We start from the raw sequence: 21594 nt of genomic DNA on the forward strand, positions 1-21594 counted from the left end.
TGTCATTCTGTTCATCTGTATCGGCTATATTTCCATACATTATTAATGTTTACCTGCAAATATAGGATTTGCATGTCTTATTCAGTTGATCAATACCTGGAGTGCTGTTTCCATGTGTTGATTATTTGATCTAAACCTTCAGTGCTGAGTGTACATGTGATTTCCAGTTGATATATACCTGCAATGCTGGGTTTGTGTGTTCTGTTGGTTTATACCTGCAATGCTATGTTTCCATACATTATTTATGTATACCTGCAAATACAAGTTTTTTTTTTATCTCATTCAGTTGCATGTGCTGTTTCCATGTGTTGTTTATTTGATCTATACCTGAACTACAGGGTGTAAGTAAAAGAGCGCTATGGTTTAGTGAATGAGGGGACAAAGGGACTCTGGGGATGATTACAGGGGAGAGGTCCTCTCAATGTCACGGTGCAGTCAGAAGGAGGGAACACTGCACTGACTCTCACTGTCTTCCCCTGATCTGCAGTCAGTGTGGCAAATATATTGGCAGCAGGGTCTAATATTAATATATATTGGCTGCAGGGGCTAATATTAATATATATCGGAAGCTGGGACTAATGTTTATATATATCGGCAGCAGGGGCTAATATTAATATATATTGGCTGCAGGGCCTATTATCAATAAATATTGGCTGCAGGGGCTAATATTTATATATATTGGCTGCAGGGACTAATACTATATATCGGCAGTAGGGGCTAATATCAATATATGTTGGCAGCAGGGTATAATTTCTATGTATATCGGCAGCAGGGTATAATATAAGTATGTATCCGCAGCAGGGGCTAATATTAATATATATCCGCAGCAGGGGTAATATTAATATATATCGGAAGCAGGGTGTAATATTTCTATATATCTGCAGCAGGGTCTAATATTTATATATATTGTCAGCAGGGGCTAATATTAAAGAATGAAAAATAACTGTCACTTTAGCTGTTATTTTGAAATCATATTTTAATCACAGTCTTTACTTCAAAGAGATAAGTGCATATTATGTAGTTAAAAATGCACGTCTAACGTGTGTGTGTGTGTATGTGTATATATATATATATATATATATATATATAGTGTATATGTACCGTTTTATAATTGGCCCCCCTACTTTGGTCCCTGGCCCCCCATGTGCCCCCCCTAAATATGAAACCTGGAGACGCCACTGCATGGCAGCAATCCTTCTGTGCCTCCTCCTGTTTCTGGTAGTGGGTATGAAGACCGTGTGACCCTGCCCCAGACACCAACAGCCTTAGTTATGGCTCTGCTTTTGATATTCTGGGTAAAATGCATGTCCTTATAATGAAAAGGTGTTACTGACCCTGTGGAAAGGTTACTCTTGTGAAGCATCATTAGAATTAAGGAATTCCAAGAGTGATATCTTGTATAATAGAGATGATAACACAGGAGAGCCTGGATTCCTTATCTACAAGCAAACCTGGTTGCCTCAAGCTGCAGGTATCACAGGTGTGATGTCTTGATTTGCAAAAACCTAGGATTAGCATTTGCAACGCTTGTTAAGATCAGAGACACAAGTGCCAAGAAACTGTTGGAACGAAACCTAACACCAAAATAACAGCTTGCCAGCATTTAGACAGGAAACACATGTATAAAGCATATGCATTGATCCCTGTTCTTTACATGTCAATTGAAATATGAATATGTTCCTAGAGATGGAAATTAAAAAGAGGTATTATGTGATGTCAAAACAATGTAACATTATTTGGTTTATGCATCCCTGCCAGAAAATAAAAGATTGAAGACATACATGATTCTATTTAATTCTGACACCACAAATCTGTAAACAATCTAAAATAAAATATATTCAAGTTGGCCACAGAATACAAGCTACATATTGCAGTATCTGAGCACACACAATTTAATGCAGGCATTCATGCAAACTCTAAGATTGAATATATGCATAAAAGTGACTTAATATTTGCAAATCATGTGAAAATATTTGAGATTGTGATACATTCTGCAGTTAAGCCAAACCTTCAGAATGTGATACATATGTCTAAAGTGTTTTATAATGTTTGGAGTACAATGATTTTAGTATATGTGCATTCAGTAATTTGAATATTACCATGTAACCCTCTTGTAGTGTTTCCTATGAAACCCTTTGTCTTTCTCTTGGCCCTTATAATCTCACCATGTTTTTAATTTTGTCTCCCCTATTACCATCCCTCTTTCTCCATAATATGCATTTTCATTCTCTCTGCCCTTAACTCATTCAATCTCATTATTTTTATATCCTTGATCCCCAAAGTGGCTTGACGAGCATTGGCCACAAATACTCACCGGTTCCGCCAGCCCATGTGTTTCCTCCAACGTGGGGAGTGTTATCTGGATCCATTTTGCCATGTTTTGGCGAACTCACATCCAAACCACTTTCCTTTTGGACTGTGATCTGTAACAAAAACATGAAGATATTATATCTTAATTTGATAAAGCACCTGTCTTAAATCCAGATGTCACAAAGATAATTAAATATTGAAGCAAAGTCAAAGGCTTTGCCCTATGGTTTGAGGATATATAATTGCAACATTAATGCATGCAGATCTTCCCATTCAAAAATGGATGATGGCACCACCTGGACCTAAATTACATTAGCACTATTTTTAAAGTAGAAGTGGAGAAACAAAAAGGAGTCGTTATGGCTGATGGCCAAATTTCATGAAAAATACATTCAATGTCTCAATTATGTGCATTGGTTTGTGGTAACACGTAAACATAGTACAGCTAACCATCAAGAGAGTGACAACTGCTCTGACTCATAAGACTCAACAAGGAGACTTACATCCAGCTGCAAGACAATTCATATCAAGGAAAAGAACAATTTTTGCATCATTCAACTTGGCAGGAATAACACGAGGAAGTTGCAGTTTAGGGATATTTTCCACCCTAAATCATTGTTTTAGTACTTTACAGGGCCACTTGCTTACCTACATGGGCTGCTTGCGACCGCAGTCCTTGTAGTACAAGGCTCCCTTTCACTATTTAGCAATGGCTAATCCACCCTGCATAGCTACAAAAAATTAGCAGTCCTTAAAATTTTTACTCTTCAAGGATGTGCACTTTACAGCCACTCATTCATGCTCTTTCCAAACCCAAAGAGATTCCTGGACACCCACGATGACTGCTAAAGATACTTAGAGACTGACACACCAGCTACATAATAGCAGGACCTAAATTAGCAGGACAGCTTTTACAGACCGATGACCTAAACTGTAGATCCAAGATTGGAACAAATAACACTCAGAAATCAAACGGTTTTCTGTGTCATTGAACAGTGTGGATTTTTACACGTGGATTATTTTCTGCAATGGATCATAATTACCAATAAGAACAAATTGTTATAACCAAGATGGAGTTAGAGCTGGCGTGACTCCATACGGCACTGCTCCACACTTGACAAGCCGTGCCGATTCAGGAGTTAGGCTCAAGCCTAGAGCTGGATTGTCGAGCTATAACTTACACACACAAAGACAGTCTTTGCTTAATTTTATACTGTGCACTTAATAAGTAAAGAGCAGATAAACCAAATATCCCGTATGATATATCAGTGAGGGAGTAAAGACTTACAATGATCTCAAACTGTGGCCCCCAGGTGATCAGCCAGTTGATGCACTGAACTCCTGTATTAATTGCAACTGGCAAGCAATCACTGGAGAATAAAGCCTAATGTACAGTATATATGCTGAAGTCAAAAGCCAAGGCACATAAAATAAAATAATAAAACAGAACAGCTGTAGCCTACATTAATGCCCACTGAACTTCACACGATGGAAAGTTAGCTATTCTCTCTGAAAATGGTTATGAATAATAACAACAGTTTACAGCCAGGCCTGGAAGGCATCTCGGGTCTCATTTTGACAAAATATTTTGTAGAATTCACCAGAAGTTAAATTCATATTTATGAATTATTTACAAGGTTGCCAAGAGCAGTAACGCTGTAATGCGGCCAAATGGGAGAGTCTGAAAAGGGAATGCATTTACTGGCCTTCTAATTCATACAATGCCCTAACCTGCTGTTCAAAGACACGGGTAGTTGCGGGGGTCCTACTGTGGAACCATATAATAATTTGCACTCTGCTTCATGCTGGTTAGTTCTGTCAGACGTGGCGGCTATAAACCTGTCCAACTTGGGAACAGAACAGTATTTCAAATTAAAAAATCCTCTTTATTTTTTTGGGGTTGGAACCCCCAGCGATTGAGGTATTTATAAAATGTATCATTATAAAGTGAGGGTACAAAAGCTATGTCCTATAATGTTACATTTATAGAATGCAAATGAAACTGACCTATATAAATATGTCCTTAGTGCGCACGAAATCATAAGTCTCAAACCACTTCATTTTGAGAGAAAATGTTTTACAAATCAGTTGCTGTTTTTATACACAATAAGCCTGGTTTTAATGATCTTAATAAATAATTGCTACCGTATGGCTGTTCTATTGTGTGGATAAAACAAACCAAGACAAACACTTGCCCAGCTAAACTGCAAAAGGAGTCTATTTTTCTTTATTGATCACCATCAGTGAAGTGATCCAAATGGCCAAGAAGATATCCTCGCGGGACAAGCAGATATCCTCGCGGGACAAGCAGATATCCTCGCGGGACAAGCAGATATCCTCGCGGGACAAGCAGATATCCTCGCGGGACAAGCAGATATCCTCGCGGGACAAGCAGATATCCTCGCGGGACAAGCAGATATCCTCGCGGGACAAGCAGATATGCTCGCGGGCCAAGCAGATATCCTTGCAGGCCTAGCTACAGGCATGCTTGACACAGCTCAGTTTGTGCTGTGCCACAGTCTATCTCACCTACCCCTAAAGTACAATGGTGGGTAAATGCAAAGAAACTGGAGCAATATGGGAAAATAAGTACGGTAACTACAGCAACCAATGGAATATATCGAATGACTATAGAATATTGTAGCAGAATTGCTACTGATATCTAAGCTCTGTTGAGTTCCTCAAAAATTCATATGCATTAGGAAATATTTGGAAACCATTTGATGAAGTAACCTCTCAAGAGTGTTTCGTATGTGAGTGAATATTTAGAACACCAAAATACCACATAGACAGCTATAAATGCTTCATAAAGTAATGATACATTGTTTTGATTGATAGAATAAGCACCATTCTTCTCAAAGTATCTCATTTCATTTGGTTCCTGGGCTGGATTTTATAAGTGAAAGTAAAATTAGTCCTTGGTAGATTCTCATAAAGAATATGCAATTGCCCAAGACAGTTTTACTAGAAGAGGGGCATAATTCAGCCTTTCTTTCAATGAAATAAAAGTCTGACCTTTGCCAGTCTTATCCCTAAATCAAGGATTCCTGCTGCCACTAATAGCCAATTCACAGCTGGGCCATAGAACCACAGACAACCTTTGTTCAGTTCTGTGTTCTCTGGCTCATAAAACAGAAAAAGAAAGTTTGAATGAGTGCACACTATTTCCATTAATCCATTATTTCTATGCTCCCAGCTGCTTTACTCCAAATCTGTTGTGTAACTAAATTTAAGGGAAATTATCAAACTATTCTGTTAACAGCGCTTTGCACAGCGCTGCAGAATACGATGCAGTTCTATAAATGAATAATGCAAAGATTACGCATCATCTACAGTTAATTGCTATACAATTTATATAAAAATCAACAACAACAATGTTCTGCTTCGGTATGCAAAGAATTACAGTATTCCCTATTCATCTACCAAACGAATAATATCATTTTTGTTTCATGGAATGATTTCGTGCCACAGTGCTTCCATGTTTTTTGTTTTCCATCACCTGTGGTGGGAGCAAGGGTCAATGGTTCCACTGATCAATATGAAGTCAATGTTTTGATGAATTAAACAAAACTTTGGTTTACATTCTAGCATGTTGGAATCATGCTGAGAGTGCCATGCATAGCTAGGCTATCATATTTACCAAGACATGGAACCACATTCTGTTTTATCATCAATTTAAGTACTAAATTGCAGCCAATGGAACTTGTTAAGAAGACATTGTGTCAGGCCCCATCCGGGCTGCGGAGCTGCATGTCTTTAGTTTACCTTGTCTTGCTATTGTTTCTCTAGTCTAGCTACGGTTTTCCTCCTTTTCTGTCTTCTACCTTTGATTCCTTGCTTCCAGTCTTTACTATAGCTCTGTTTCCTTTATAAGGTGAGCCCCACCTGTGTGTTCTGTTTGTCTCAGGCTGCAGTCTACAGGTATGTCTCAGTGCTATGTGTTTGGGTTTCATGTTTAGTTTGTTTTGTACCTCTGTCAGCAGGGATTAGCGTTAGGACCCACCGTCATTGGAGTACTTTGGCGTAGTGGTGGGCTAAGCATACTATGGCCATAAGATGTGACAGAATCTCCAATAGTTATCATACAGTCCTAGGCTAGTTCCTGTATTTTATGTGTGTCAGTCTGGTATAACCTGTATCCCCGGCAACTGGGTGTCCTGTCTTGTATCCCCGGCAACTGGGTGTCCTGTCTTGTATCCCCGGCAACGGGGTGTCCTGTCTTGTATCCCCGGCAGCGGGGTGTCCTGTCTTGTATCCCTGGCAGCGGGGTGTCCTGTCTTGTATCCCCGGCAGCGGGGTGTCCTGTCTTGTATCCCCGGCAGCGGGGTGTCCTGTCTTGTATCCCCGGCAACGGGGTGTCCTGTCTTGTATCCCCGGAAGCGGGGTGTCCTGTCTTGTATCCCCGGCAGCGGGGTGTCCTGTCTTGTATCCCCGGCAGCGGGGTGTCCTGTCTTGTATCCCTGGCAGCGGGGTGTCCTGTCTTGTATCCCCGGCAGCGGGGTGTCCTGTCTTGTTCCCTGTTGTGCCCTGTATTATGGATGTCTTGTCTGGTTATGTTTCTTGCTTGGTCTCTCGGTTTCTTGCTCTCTCTGTCCCCCTTGCTTGCTACGTTTTTGCTATATCCTTTGTTTAGCTTCCATGCTCCCAGCCTGCAGCATCCTGCCTATTTCTATGTTCTGTTATGTCTCATACCTGCTCCAGGGTGCTTGCAGGTTATTACTTTGTTTTGAACTGGATAACATGCACTGATATGTCCGGGTGCTGGTATGTGGCTGCACAACCCTAGGTGCTCGACACCCTGGAGAGTGCGGTCGCCCTGCATCAGGCCCTGTCCAACTCTGCTACTGCGCAATAACTCCTAAACTCCATCTTTGGGCTGAAGTGAGATGAGTACTCTAAGCAACTCTAATTTTTTTATTTATTTCTAGTGATATTTTGGTGCAAAATATGGTGGTGGAGGAAGATCTAAGGAGTAAGCTTAGATGCACATGCAGCAAAGCTAGCCCCTATTACTGTATTATTATCAGTCTAATTTATAAACACCGAGAAATTACCCATCTACTGACTGGTAGCTATGTCAAGCAATGAATGCTTAGTGATGTATTCCTCGCGAACAGCATATGCATTGTTACTAATATTTTTAGAAATGTCTCCACAGCTACCATGTAAGTCAAAGACAACGCAAGCCTCAAAAATCTGTTCATGAAAATGAAAAGATTCATACGTTTTACCAAATATTTAAAAGCATTCTCTTCACCCTTCAAAAACTGTCTAAAATGCACAGCACCCTTAATTAAGTCTAAACCCGATATATACTGGCCCCTTACTTACAACTCAATGTATTTCTGTACACCGCCTGAAATACTAGCATTGCTTTTGCTCTTAAAGGGTTAAAATTAAAAGGATGGTATGCGGTTAATTAGCCAGCTAGGCTTCACATAACTTTCAAAACATGAAACTAAAATTTATGATGAAAATGCATTTTTTTTTAAAAATTGCTCAGCAAACAGGGAAATATTTACATTTTTATGTTTTATTAATGCGTGCCAAATTTCATTTAGGCATATACTAAAAAGCCTAAAAAGTTTATTTATAGCATCTATTAATGCAACTGTCTAGATATGTGAATCATTCCTTATACTGGCACATTTCACAAAATTGAATTACTTTAATAAGTACATAAAGTAGATGTAAATGAGACCGCTATTTAGTCCGGCAAATCAAAGCGAAGAAAGATTGGGAATGTGGTAAATCTTTCAGTTAGTTTTAGATGAACGCAGATGACAAACAACATACTCAAACAAATTATTGGGATTTCAGCTTGGCTCAACTTCAATAAACAGACTAAACGCTCTCAAGAAACATACAGTAGCCCTATTAAGTAATCATGCAGTATGTCTATGTTTATGAAAGTGAGCATTCCAAGAATTCTCGGTTCTTGACTTGAGAACACATTGGGCAATTCAACTTCAAAAAGAGTTCTTTTTCCCATAGCAGAAGTGTGTTGAATTCAAGTAATTCAGGCGCTCAATTCATTTCTAGCTATCTTTATCTACCAAGACGCAAAAGTCATTATTGCTAGATTTGTAATAGTGAAGTTTTATACTTATTACTGTACAATTTCTTGGCTACATACTTACTTGATATAACAAATGCCTCATAGGCAAAGAAGCAAGTATTGAATGTATTTGGTGAAACTAATAATAAAAAGTCAGTCTGATATAAATATAACTTTAAAATTTGTTGCCTTTTTTATATTTCTGTTGTTATGTTTAAGGGTGGTAGGCAATAAAATAAATCTGTTGACATAGTTATAGTGACTATGGTCAGGGCTGAACCGGGGATCTGAGTCAGCACTAGCACATGAAGACCAGCAGTTGGTAAATGACACACATAGGCGTTTGCATTGTGCGGACCCTTGAAGCTTCATACACAAGGACTGGATCTGCTTCATGAACAGCATTGCCTTTACGTGGAAGGTGCCATCAGGCAAGAGCCCACAAGGTGCTTGTTCAGTTTGCCTGATGGCCGGTCCAGCCAGAGCATGGTAAACACATTTAATTATTATTATCAATGCAAAAAAAACTTCTAGGGACAAGTGGGATGAGCAGTCTAAATAAGAGGATGGTCCTCTGAATACAGGCATATCAAGTGACCCTATTGAGGGCAGGCCTAGGAGCAGTCCAAAATTCTTCAAAAAAGGCTGGTGCAGGAACGCTGCAAAGTTATGCCACACAATGTTATGTAATCTTGCGGTAAAAGTGAGGCTGCTCACACAATGTTTGCAGCTAGAATGAAGGCTCCAGGCAAGTTAAGGGAGTAAGAGGAGGAGTAAGAGAATGAGCGGGTAAAGGTGTTGGAGGGAGTATGTGTGTTTGTATGTATGTATGTGTAAGCATGAACATGTAGGTGGGTTAGCTTGTTAGCGTGTGTTAATGCGAGTTAAATGTGTGTGTTAACATAAGCATGTATGCGAAGTGTGAGACTCAAACGGCTTAATCTAAATTCCCGGCTCTTATATTCTGATTTTTTAAGACGTCTGGCACCTTGAACCCTCTTAATCAAATGTAGATAGATATTTATTAACATTGAGTTAGAATAAAGTAACGCTTAATTAATACATTTGGAGGAAAAAAAAAACTTTCCATCTAAATGATTAAAATAAAAAAGATGCATTAGTAACACGTATATCACGTATATCTTTTTAGTCTGCTATCATTGTAACTGCTTTGTGACCAGCTCATTCAGAAGTGTTTTTTGTAGTGGATCAAAAAGTTCCCATTGTACAATCAGCTGAAAAGAGATATCTAGGGTATTGTACATGAAACTGTATACATTTCAAGCATGCCAGAATTACTGAGCATGATCAGAAACAGTGAAATACATCAGCTGTCTATACATGGCACTTTGGGCATGCAGATGAGATTACAATACCAACTGGGCTTCTTCAGAATATGGTAAAACAAGTCAATAGTTAATGAAATGGATCTTTGGTTTTCCTGTTTTTTTAAATACCAGATTTTCAGTAATCTGCCTTGGACTCAGAGCGTACTATTTCCCAACATGCATCAGGTCCATTTTTTTGTATGTTTTTAAATAATTCTAACCTGTTTTACAGCTGGGACAGAAATCAGCTGAATAGAAGGGAGAGTATGCCTTTCTGTGCCTTACTCTAAGAAGCAGTAGATCAAGTATCTAACTCAATAAATACTTTATTGGTAAAGGCAGGTTACCAAATATTGTTAACAATTTATGTTAAAAATCTCAAAACACAATACCCAGATATGAAGCTTCCGTTTTAAAACAATAGTTATCCCTAGAGCAACAGGACAGCAACCTGGGTTGAGTCTCCAGTATTTCACATTTGTTTGGATACAGACTTAGGAAAAGCAGTAAGTTAGAGCAGGAGGCATCAACCTGCCTGTTTCAATTATATATACACGTAGAAACCGAAGCATAGGACGGGGTCAGAGGCCATAAACAAGAAAGACTAAAGGGCTGAAAGGTCACCCTAAATTTAGACAGTTTTTTTACAGATGAGACAAAAGAATGGCATGTGTGACAGAAGAATTTGAAGTGTTTAATAAAAGTAAATATAGGGTGAATGCAGAATGACAGAAAGAAAATTTAGGAGAGGTAGTAAGGGAATATATAATCGGTCACATTTATAAATTGCCCTCCAAGAGGCCAGGACAGTTTTCAGAGTTTTGCTATAGTTACAGTTAGGTGACGACCTCATAAACCACAAATTATTCAGGAGAAAGTATTCATAGTTTGCTTGTTTAGGGCAAATTTGGCAGATTTATTGTGTATGGGGTTGGGTCCGATGAGAGAGATTTTCAGTGCGAGATTAACAGTCATTATCCAAATTATACATTATCCTTGCAAAGAGAAAGCAAACGTGATGAATGACTTTACCTTAATAAGCCTTTACTGCACTCAGTCTCCAGATACCTGATCCCAAACTCTATGTAATAGACCCACGTGGTAAGTGCTTTGCAGTTTAAGTTATGGCCAAAAATACATGGAATGCAGACTTGGAGCCCTCAAGGAGGCACCTCTAAAATGGTTTTACTTAACAGAGCTTCATCTTCTGGAAGTCCATCATTTATAGTGCTTTCATTTCAAAACACAACATTTTACCTTTCAAGAATCTCTGGTTGCTGTATCACTTTTCTGCGCCTGGCTGAGGCGGCCTAATTAAAATGTAACAGTAGGATCCCTTAACTGGAGACAGTTATCAGTTAGGACTGGTGTGGTAATGTAAGATACTGAAGACAAATCCAATGAAAGTTGATACCTGTCAGATTAAGCAGCAAGTAAAGTACTAGTTTTGGTAACTTGAAGGACTACATATTGTTTACTTACACACGAGAGAGAGAATATATATATATGTGGAAAACTCGTATAAGTCTCCCTGCAGTTTGCTTAAGAGCAATAGTCGATCTATGAAAACGTTTTAGCGGTATCAATGTATTCTGGCTTATTCCTGTTTATGACAACTAGACTTAGGCCTAGGGCAGCAGGTTTAGTGGTGGGAAACCCTCTGCCACTGTTCAATGAGCCAGTTACGTGGGAAATCTCTTGTTCCCTCCAAACATGCCCATTTACACTATGGAGAACGAGTCAACACAACCTCTAAAGGGCTTTACCTGGAACCTTTAAGACACAAGAGTACTGGGGTATGACATCATATCCCACCGGCCATCCAAGAGGATGGTGGAACCTACAGTGTGCTTAGACTAGACACCTAGGAACATTCCATCATGAATTACTTTGTGTAACGGCATTCAGTGGCTGAACTTGCTTGGTGGTTAAGTTGATACATTTGATTTGTTGAGATATACACAGAAATAAACATTCCTCCCTCAAGCACGCCAGCATTCCAATAAAACTCTTTGGTTACTCAATGAAAGTTATGTAGATACAGTATTTTGCAAAAGTTTTAAGCAGGTGTGATAAAAAATGCTTTCAAAAATAGACATGTTAATAATTTTTATAATTTCATAAAATACAAAGTGAACAGAAGAAGAATCTAAATCAAATCAACATTTGGTGTTGACACCCTTTGCCTTCAAAATAGCATCAATTCTTCCAGGGACACTTGCACAAAGTCAGGGATTTTGTAGGCATATAGTTTTGTGTATGGTTACACAATTATACCAAACAAAAGAAGAACAAATTCCCAAACAGGCTTAAAATATATTGTTTTTCTGCTGAGAACAGTGAGAGAGACCATACATGAAATCTAAAAGTAATTAACTTTTTATGTCTAATTCCAAATGTAAAAGTAGTAAATTCTTTCATGAGACAGAACAGAAATCTCAATATAGTAGTCACTGACGTGTTTCGTCCACTTTGCTGGACTTAGTCATAGGAGCGTCTGTATTTATTAACAAAAATGTGAGTTACAATAAGTATGGCAAAACTATGATTATAAGTTGAGAATGTCTCAAAATCTTACTGCTGATAATTGGATTTAAGAAAACTGCACAATGATCTGAGATGGAAAAGATGATACAAGTTGAGTTATGGGTGTTCCAGTCAAAGTTTACAATGAGGTAAGTTTTTTGGGGGAGTGAAAAGGTTCTAGTACTTTCTTGGCACCATACAATAGAAAACCAATTCCTGTTCTGAAACTCCACTAGCAAAACATAACTGTTTATTGCTTTTTATATGGATCATATTAGTGATTTATAGTGACCCCTACAGAATTATGTCAAATCTGGAACCAAATATATCAATAGCAGCCTCCACTAAACGTATTTTTTGTAATTTGGCCAAAAAGCCATTTTGAAACTATTCCGGGGCGATAAGGGAATTAGAAGAACTCTTCTTGCTAATCCACAACAACAGGGAAGACATAAGTTAATGTTAAGAAAAGTTTCTCCTAAGTGATCTGTTTTCAGTAGAACAGTCCCAATTTTGGGGCATTGTCCTGCTTTTGCAGGCTATGGGTATCATAAGCCAGTTGGGGAGATCCTTTGATCTGAGCTGTGAAATCAATCTTCCACTTGGTCTCCTTGCGATATAGTGAAGGTGTGCACCTGGACATAACCCAGCGTTAGGTTTCCTCCTTTAAGCCATGCCCCTCACAAAAGGCTCCGGGTTTCAATATCTGAAACGTTGGAGGGTATTTTAAGTATAAAGAACCTAAAAACATATGTCCACATATACCGGTAATATGATTAAGGAAGTCCATTATGTGCATTTTAATTTTTGTTGCAGTATAAACCATGCCTGGACCGGGCATCAGGTCTCCCATCACAGTTACTGCCCGGCTGGCCCTGTCCATTAGCGTGCCTCCACCATCTGCAAAAGTGCCTCAGTGCAGCGTGCACCTTCATGTATCTGGAAGGCACATATGTTATTCCTCAGCTGCTGGCCTATAAATACTAGTGCAGATTTTAATTCCCAGTACATCCCAGGTATAAATGGTGTCATTGTGTTATTATTTAGCAATGGTCTGTTTGGCTCAATGATTAGCTTGTTGTCACTGAAGGACATGTCTGAAGTTTCATGTCTAAGCACTTCTCCCTTACACATCAGTCACTTATTAGGTTTCAGGCAGAATCCACATGGGGTATCAGGGAATAACTGCCAGTTATTTTATAGCTCTGTAAAAGATAAACAGTCCCCTGGCAATATTTAGCTGATCAGAACAATGTGGCTATCAACAACACTGCCTTCTGTTTCCTCAGGTGCATTACTGTATCCCATGGGTTGGCACGTGATCAGCACACTCCGTCACTAAGAACGGTGACATCAGCACATCGGAATGCAGTAGTTATGTCTAAATTAGCTGACTAAATCCCCTAGTAGTACTTGAACTCCATCAATTCAATCTAGAAAAAGAGAAGAATTGGAGGAAGTTCAGGGAGGAATAGAGGCCCATCTGCCTGCAGCTGCTTCATTGTGCTTGATGGAATTTCTATTAAGTACACTTGGCTAAGTATTGTATAGAGTTATGAGAATCACTATAAAAGGTGCATATTAAAACAACTAATAACCTCGCTCTTCATAAAAACCGAGAACCGTCTTCAGGCAGCCACATTCCTCCGTGCCTACACATCCGCGGTACCTTGGTCAATTATATAAAATTACTGTAAATACTTTAATGAAAGCCCCTGAAGGCTGTTCCCCTTTCCGAAGGTAATGTGATATAAAGGTCTTTTGTTGTCTGGGCTCCTATAAAAAGTCACGTGACCTTCCTGGTTTCTGATCTCATCACCCCCTATGCAGGAGGGGTCTGTAACAGATACCTGTATTTTACCCCCAAGCTCAAGTTGGTGCTGAAATGGCATTGGCACATTTTAACTATGATTTAATGTTTGATTAGGCAACTGGCATGCTATTATGTTAGAAGAAAAAGATTCCCAAAGCAAGGCTTTGAGGGTCTGTGCGCTGCTCACACAATACACCAGGTGCAGTACGTTTGGTCAGTCCGCTGTAAATAATATGATTACCGTTCATGCCTCTGGTTATTTGGTTGAGCAATGTGTTATGTATGAATCATGTAGCGATGATAAAATGTCACGGCTGGGACAGCATCTGGTTAGCCGATTGCACATTGTAAATAGATAAGTTTATGTTTCCAGGGGCAATTCCTCTATGCTATTTAGTTGTGTATTGAAACCTTGTTAATATCTTTGGGACAGAAGCTCAATTAAAATTATGAAAGTGTTAAGATATTTCTGGCAGCCAGGGCCGGCCCAAGGCAAAATGCCGCCTAGGGCGAATTTTAAAATGCCGCCCCCCCCCTTATCTACCCTTCCTCTCCCTCCGTCCCTGCCGCCCCCCGATTATCTACCCTTCCTCTCCCTCCCGCCTCCCCCTTGTACTTACCTTTCAGCAGTCCTGCGGCGAGTCTCCCTGTTCGGTCTTGGTGCAGGCTTGTAATGCTGAGCACCGGAAATCTTCCGGCACTCAGCATTACAAGCCGGCACCGAGACCGAACAGGAAGACTCGCCGCAGAGGAGAGAGAGAGGGGCGCCGAGCGGGTACTGACAGCTTGGTAAGCGAAAACCACTCGGCACCCCTTTCTCTCTCTTTCGCTATATAAAAAAAAAAGGGCTTGGGGCGGCAAAGTGCCGCCCCTTCAAAAGTGCCGCCTGGAGCGGTTGCCCCACTCGGCTCCATTGTCGGGCCGGTATTCTGGAGAGTGAGGAGCTATTGCTCACTCCCCCAGCAGACAAAATAGCATTATTCTTTCAGTTTTACTCTACTTTGCCCAAAGTATTTAACAGGTTCCAATTATGTTTATTATTATCCAACTATCTATTGTGACAGCACTGTCACAATGTTGTGACATACATCTGATTGATATAGCAATAGTCACTGGAAACAGAGTCATGTCATTTCACCACGTGTATGTTTTGTTCTAAACAGATGATGTCCCAGCTATGGCCTTTTTAACATGGCTACAGAATTCATAACCGCATTATTCAACAAAAACTTTTCCTATGCTTTCACTCTGCAAAAATGAAACTCGGCCACAGTAAAAAACCACTAGGACATTCAAAGGCTGACGGCATCTCTTTCTCATCTCTCAAGTTACCGCTGGTCCCTGCCAAAAACATTAGCTTTCTGCTGAAGAAAGACATCCATTCATCTGATAATAACATTAGCTTATCGGTACAAATTAGGATAATTCTACAACATGACAAGGTTCTAAAAGCTGTGAGAAATAAAGGGGAACCCCCATTGTTTTAATTACTAGTACCCCATTTCAAAATATTGTACTGTTTTCGTTGTTAAAACAATTCTTTATTACATATTATAATGTTTTAGACAACCACTTAGCCATTTCTATATCCAAGATAAAAATTCTGACTTTATATCATACTGTCTGAGGTAAACAATAGAATGGCTCAGTCATAATCACCCAGCCTCTGAAATGCTGAGAAACGAATGTCTATGGAGGAAATTTTTTAATAGCATTGCTATAATGAATCAGTGGTGTTGGAGAAATTAAACTCACTAAAAATATCACATGATTGACAACAATCACATATATATATATATATATATATATATATATATATTCACAAAACTAAGGATATCCAGAAACAGAGGGTTTGACGCATAAGGCTACTTTATTATTCATTTCATCATAGTCTTTGCCATGGATGTATTTGTATAAGGCTGCTATCTGGCAAAATGTTCTCAGACTTGCAAGGTCAGGCCCTGTCTGTGTGCCATACAAACAGAAATCCTTTACTGTGATGGCACTGCCAGCTCACACAGCTCTCATATTTCTATTTACTTTGGTCCTTAACAGGCCGGCTATGTACCCATTAATACAGTGGCAGGCAAGCCTGTAAACATTATGATTCTATCATAAGATCAGAGCATACCAAGAAAAAAACCTGCAAGGGACTATGTTTAACCCCTTGATGACAATTGCCGGTCCGGGCACGTCACGGAAATTCATGTCGATAACGACAAATGACGTGCCAGGACCGGCACGTCATTAAACGGGTGCAGAAAGCGATCTATTTTCGCTTTCTGCACCGAAACGGCGTTGCTGTAATGCCTCGACCTCGAGGCATTCAGCAACGCCATTATCGGCACAAAGGGGCCATCTCTGGCCCCTCCCCGGGGCGTCAACATCCGCCATACTTTGTATGGCGGCGGACGCCCGTTTTAAAAGCGTTTAGGAGGTGATCAGCGACACCAAACACTTACCTTTGGATGGGCTGTGACCGCTCCGGAGAGCGGTCACAGCCGCAGCTGCCGGTGATCTTCGCCATCTGCAAGATGGCGGCGGTCCGGGAAAATTCAATAAAGAAACAATAAAGTCTAAAAAGTTCGCTAGACGGTCTCCAGACCCTCTAGAGAACTCTGGCTCCACTTGCAGGTTGAATATAGGTACTGCATTCAACCATGCAAGTCAATGGAGCTCAGCTTTCTAATCACAGTGTGATTAGAAAAAATAAATTAAAAATAAAATAAAATTAATAATAATTAGAAAAAAAATAGTAAAAAACAGTAAAATGTAAAAATAATTTCCCACTGATGTCACTATCAGGGGAACCTTCAAGTTGAAAAAAAATGTTAAAAAAATAAAAACAAAAGGCAAAAAAAAAAAATATATATAAAAAATATATTTTTGTGAGCAAGTCCTAAAATTAGCATATTAGCTTAAAACAATTCTCGCATGGAAAGAGTTAAAATACTGGCATATTAAATGCCCATGGGGTGTCTACTTTTAAAAAATGTATGATTTGATGGGGTAAATTGAATTGGCCGGGTTCAACAAGGTCCCAATTAACACGGGGGGAAGGATGGCCACACATCTAATTTCCAATTAGAAAAATGCACACGTACCAAATGTGGCCTTTTAGTTCCCCCCAAAAATGACAAACCCATGCATGTGGGGTATCACTGTACTCAGGAGATGTTGCTGAACACATATTGGGGTGTCGTGTGACATATACCAGGAGCTGTAAATTCATACATAAAGTAGGTGTGTGTGGGAAAAATACACACACAAAAATACTACTGCAAACTTTAAAAAAATGCTGGTGGTAAAATGTGTGCATGCAAAGAGTTAAAATACCAGCATTTAAAATACCCTGGGGTGTCTAGTTTTCAAAAATATATGGTTTTGTTGGGCATACTGAAATGGCCCGGCTCAAAGATGTACCAAATAGGGCACGGGCAGTGGATCCCCAAATGCCAAAGTTCAACATTGAAAAATGTGCATGCCCCAAATGTGGCCCTTTTGCCCCCGAACAGCCAGGCAAAATCATTAATGTGGGGTATCACTGTACTCAGGAGATGTTGCTAAACACATATTGGGGTGGTTTTTGATAGTGACATATACCAGAACCTGTTTATTTATACCTAAAGTAAAATGTGTGTGAAAAAACAAATGCAAAAAAATTACTACCATAAAGTTTGACAAAGGCTGATGGTAGAATAAGTGCTTGGAAAGGGTTAAAATACCAGCATTTGGAATACCCTGGGCTGTCTAGTTTTCAAAAATATATGACTTGATGGGGTAAATTGCATTGGCCGGCTTCAAAGATACCCGAAATGGCACATGGGGGGAAGAATTACCAGATTTGGAAAAAATGGCTTTGAAATAGCAAAACGCTACCTGTACTTATTGCTCCATAACGTGCAGAAAAAAGCAAAAAAACATAAAAACATTGGGTATTTCTAAACTCAGGACAAATAGTAGAATCTATTTAGCAGGTTTTTTTATTACCTTTTATAGATGAGTAAAAGATTTTTCAACTAAAAGTTAGAAACAGTCATTTTTTTCTAAATTTTTCACCATATTTTATACTTTTTTTAATAGTAAATAATATGATACAATCAAAACAATGTCATCTAAAGAAAGCCCTTCTTGTCCTGAAAAAAACAATATCTAATGTGTGTGGGTTCAGTAAACGGGAAAGAAGAAAATTACAGCTAAACACGAGCAGCGCAGAAATGTTAAAACGGCCATTGTCACGAAGGGTACAAAAAGTAAAATAAGCCTTTGTCACGAAGGGGTTAATGATAGCTAATCATGTGATGGTACCAATGCAATTACTTTAAATTACACATATTGGAACAGATAACACACAAAGGATTTCAATCACATTGTTAAGTAAGCAATTTAAATATTGCTGAATACTTTTCGTAAGTGGGGCCCCCATTGTACAGCCCAGTGGATTATAACATCATATAAAATATGAATATATAAAAAAGAGACATAGCTATACCGGTCCAAAAGAACATTGATTAATTGGTCAAAGTTGCTACATTGTATAGGGTAGCACAGAAACAGATGTGAAGTGACATTGGCTTTCAGAACCTAAGAGTCCTAGAGTTTCCAGTGCCCTATGCAAAATACTGTATGTCTCCCCTTTTCAATAAGCTCTTTAGACATAGGATAGAACTTGGCTCCAGTGCCCCCAACCAGCATAGCATTTAATGCAGCCTACTAGGTTGTGCATATGGCGGGGCTAGCCCTGTATGGAGTTCTCTCTTCAAACTCAAAATAGGTTTTGAGATCCTAAGCGGCAACACAACTTCTTCATAGGTGTCTTTTTGCACAATGCAGATACACCTTTGTTATGCTTACCAAGAACTACAAAGAAAAAACTTAGGCAAGCCTTTCTCTTGGACAGGCAAAGGTAAGCTTCTGTTTACTTTTTAAAACTTATTCTGAATTAAAATGGTCAAATGACGTGTTCTCAAAAAAAAAAAAAAAGACATATTGCCGGTGTATCTGTAGGTGCCCAATAATATTTGCTTTAGCTGTTGATTGCAAGCAATGAAGTAACAGCTGAAAAGCCCTGTTGGTTTATAACTCTCCATCCAGAACAAGGCAAACAAACTGTAAAATCATCCTTTGGGTGCTATTGGTCAGTGTTTATTTGCAGATACATAGATACATACAGTGTTTGTGTATATATTTTCAAGTCACAATGTAGTTTTTATATGGTTTTTCAGGTAACTCACCAGTGCCATCCTGTGGACAAATTTGTAATTGACTCTGACAGTTCCAATGCATGTTATAAGTAGTAATCTGAAAACGGGGCCAGACGGGGGGTGGGGGGTCCGCGCCCCGATATTTTTTATCATAATAGAGACAAACCATGCATTTTTAAAGTATATCAAAAGAACACCTTAGTCACAAATAAGACAAACACGAAAACACAAAGTTCTTGATATTACTGTGGCTCGTGACTCGTGTAACGGGTGGGAACCGAGCCTGAATAATGCAAAAAATATTCATATGAAATTAACCAGTTTAAAGTTTACTGAAAACAAGGTTATTTAAAACACAAATCACTTTCACAATAGATAATAAACAGTGCTACTAAACCTGTAGTGCTCCTAAAATAATTAAGAGCTAAAAATATAAGAGGAAGGTTGAGGAAGGGGAAGTGTATGAGCTGCATCAATGATTGGCTGTGTGTGTGTATGTTTAAGTGTTTGGTGTTAGATTGTTTGCGTGTATGTATGTGAAAGGTATTAAAGTGGGTGTGGTGTGGTGGGTATATACGTACGTGTAAGTGAAGCGCTGCCCCTGACCATCATAATACCCACCTACATCATAATTAATTCCCATCCCCCACCTACCATCATCATTCCTCCCCACCATCCTTTCCATCCCTCACCATTATCACCCCCATATTGCACCATATATGGGACACATGTTTACGCAGGCACATACATACTAATGCTGCACACACTAACAGACATGTACACATATACACTCATGCTAAAACACATATACAGTCATGCTAACATACACTTATACATATACACTCATACTAACACACTCTTACACATATGCATTCACTCTAACATACACATTTCCGTGTTGCTACACTTTCACCTGCATTATGGGGCGACATTGCTTTATGTGACCCTGTCGCTTGGACTGGCCTTTTTAATATAAACTTTTTGTTGGCCAGTCTGACCCTGTCCGTTATGTTTATAATTTAGGTTCAAAAAATTGGTTAAAAATGCTGGATTTTAAAACATCCATCTGAGCAGGAGGTTTTTATTTTTGTTGGAAACAACAAAGGCAGTCAGAGCAGAATTAACCACAGCATAGTCTACTGCTCATAGATCCCAAAGCACAGCAAGCATTACATAAAGACATAGAATTTGATGACATATAAGATCCATTGAAGGCATATACCATATGCCCCCTGGGTAAGTTATGAGCATGGGTGGGCCCTGAGCTGGTACCACGCTAGAAGCACGAAGGACTCTTAATCACATTCTGCATGCATTTCTTTTTGCCCAAAGTTTACTTTGATCCCAGTAAAATTGTAAAGAAGTGATATCACAGGAATTGTAGGACTGGTTTCCCAGAGATTATTCCACCCACTTTTCATGGGACGTGAGGGGAGCACAGTGAGTGGCACAGGATTGTCCTCAAGTTGGCATATGTATGAAGTTGGGATAAGGCCAAAGATCCAAGGCTGCCGTTTCATCCCTAGAGTATGAGGACCCCAGAAACACTTGACTTTTGCAAGACGCACACAAACTGGTTAACTGCTTTTTATACACAGGACCACTATTGTGGGCTATGACTGCACTGTTGTATGGGGCCAGTCCCCTTGATACGGCTGCACCGACTATACTGTTAGCTATTTTTGCCAATGCTCTGTTTGCTGAAACCCCGTGTGCAAGAGCCGAGTAACCAACAATAAATACATAATAAACCACACTGAAGTCCTGCAGGCCCACAAAACAATGCAGCACTAGAAGTGGGACATAAAAGGAGAGGGAAGAAGAAGAAACTGGCACAAGGGGGAATACGGACTAAGCTGTGGGGTGGACACTGGAATATGAGACTGGACCTGCGGCACATAAGAATGGACACTAGGACAGAAAGTTGAACGTGAGAATGGACACAGAGGGCAGAGAACAGGACAAAAAGACACACGATTGGACATGGGGCATGAATTGATGGAGAAGGAAAGGGAAAAAGTGTCACTTGGAAAACAGGATAAGAGGTATGAATGACAGGAAAATGGCCACTGGTGGATGGTTGGGAAATAGGTATAGTGTCACAATCTGGACACAAAGCAAAAGTATGAGGTGCAAGCAGGGGCGGGCTGGGCCGCCCGAAATCTAATCTAAACGGCTGCTGGGTGCTGATGCCGCCGGCCGGCGCTACTTTAAGGCTAGGTTTCCACTTGGGTTTTTGTCCTGCGTTTTTTTTCTTGATGAAAAACGCCAAGAAAACTGCCACTGCATTTTCCTGCGTTTTGGCGTTTTTTCTGGAGTTTTTTCTGGCGTTTTAGCCTTTCTGTGGAAATTGCT

The 21594-nt window shown here is 39.6% G+C and overlaps 1 protein-coding gene across 1 annotated transcript in view; it reads right to left on the reverse strand.

Moving 5' to 3' along the window:
* Positions 1–2314: 2314 nt before the first annotated feature.
* The window catches only part of LOC149279479 (von Willebrand factor A domain-containing protein 8-like), a gene marked incomplete at its 3' end in the record, with an annotated part of 134341 nt that continues 115061 nt past the window's right edge, over positions 2315–21594 (reverse strand). The window contains exon 38 of the mRNA XM_089501115.1: positions 2315–2423. Coding sequence (XP_089357241.1) covers positions 2315–2423 — 109 coding nt within the window. The remainder of the gene's footprint in view (positions 2424–21594) is intronic.

The sequence above is a fragment of the Sceloporus occidentalis genome, unplaced genomic scaffold (assembly GCF_023333645.1).
Source record: "Sceloporus occidentalis isolate IW3139 unplaced genomic scaffold, rSceOcc1.0.p SCAF_164, whole genome shotgun sequence".
Classification (NCBI taxonomy): domain Eukaryota; kingdom Metazoa; phylum Chordata; class Lepidosauria; order Squamata; family Phrynosomatidae; genus Sceloporus; species Sceloporus occidentalis.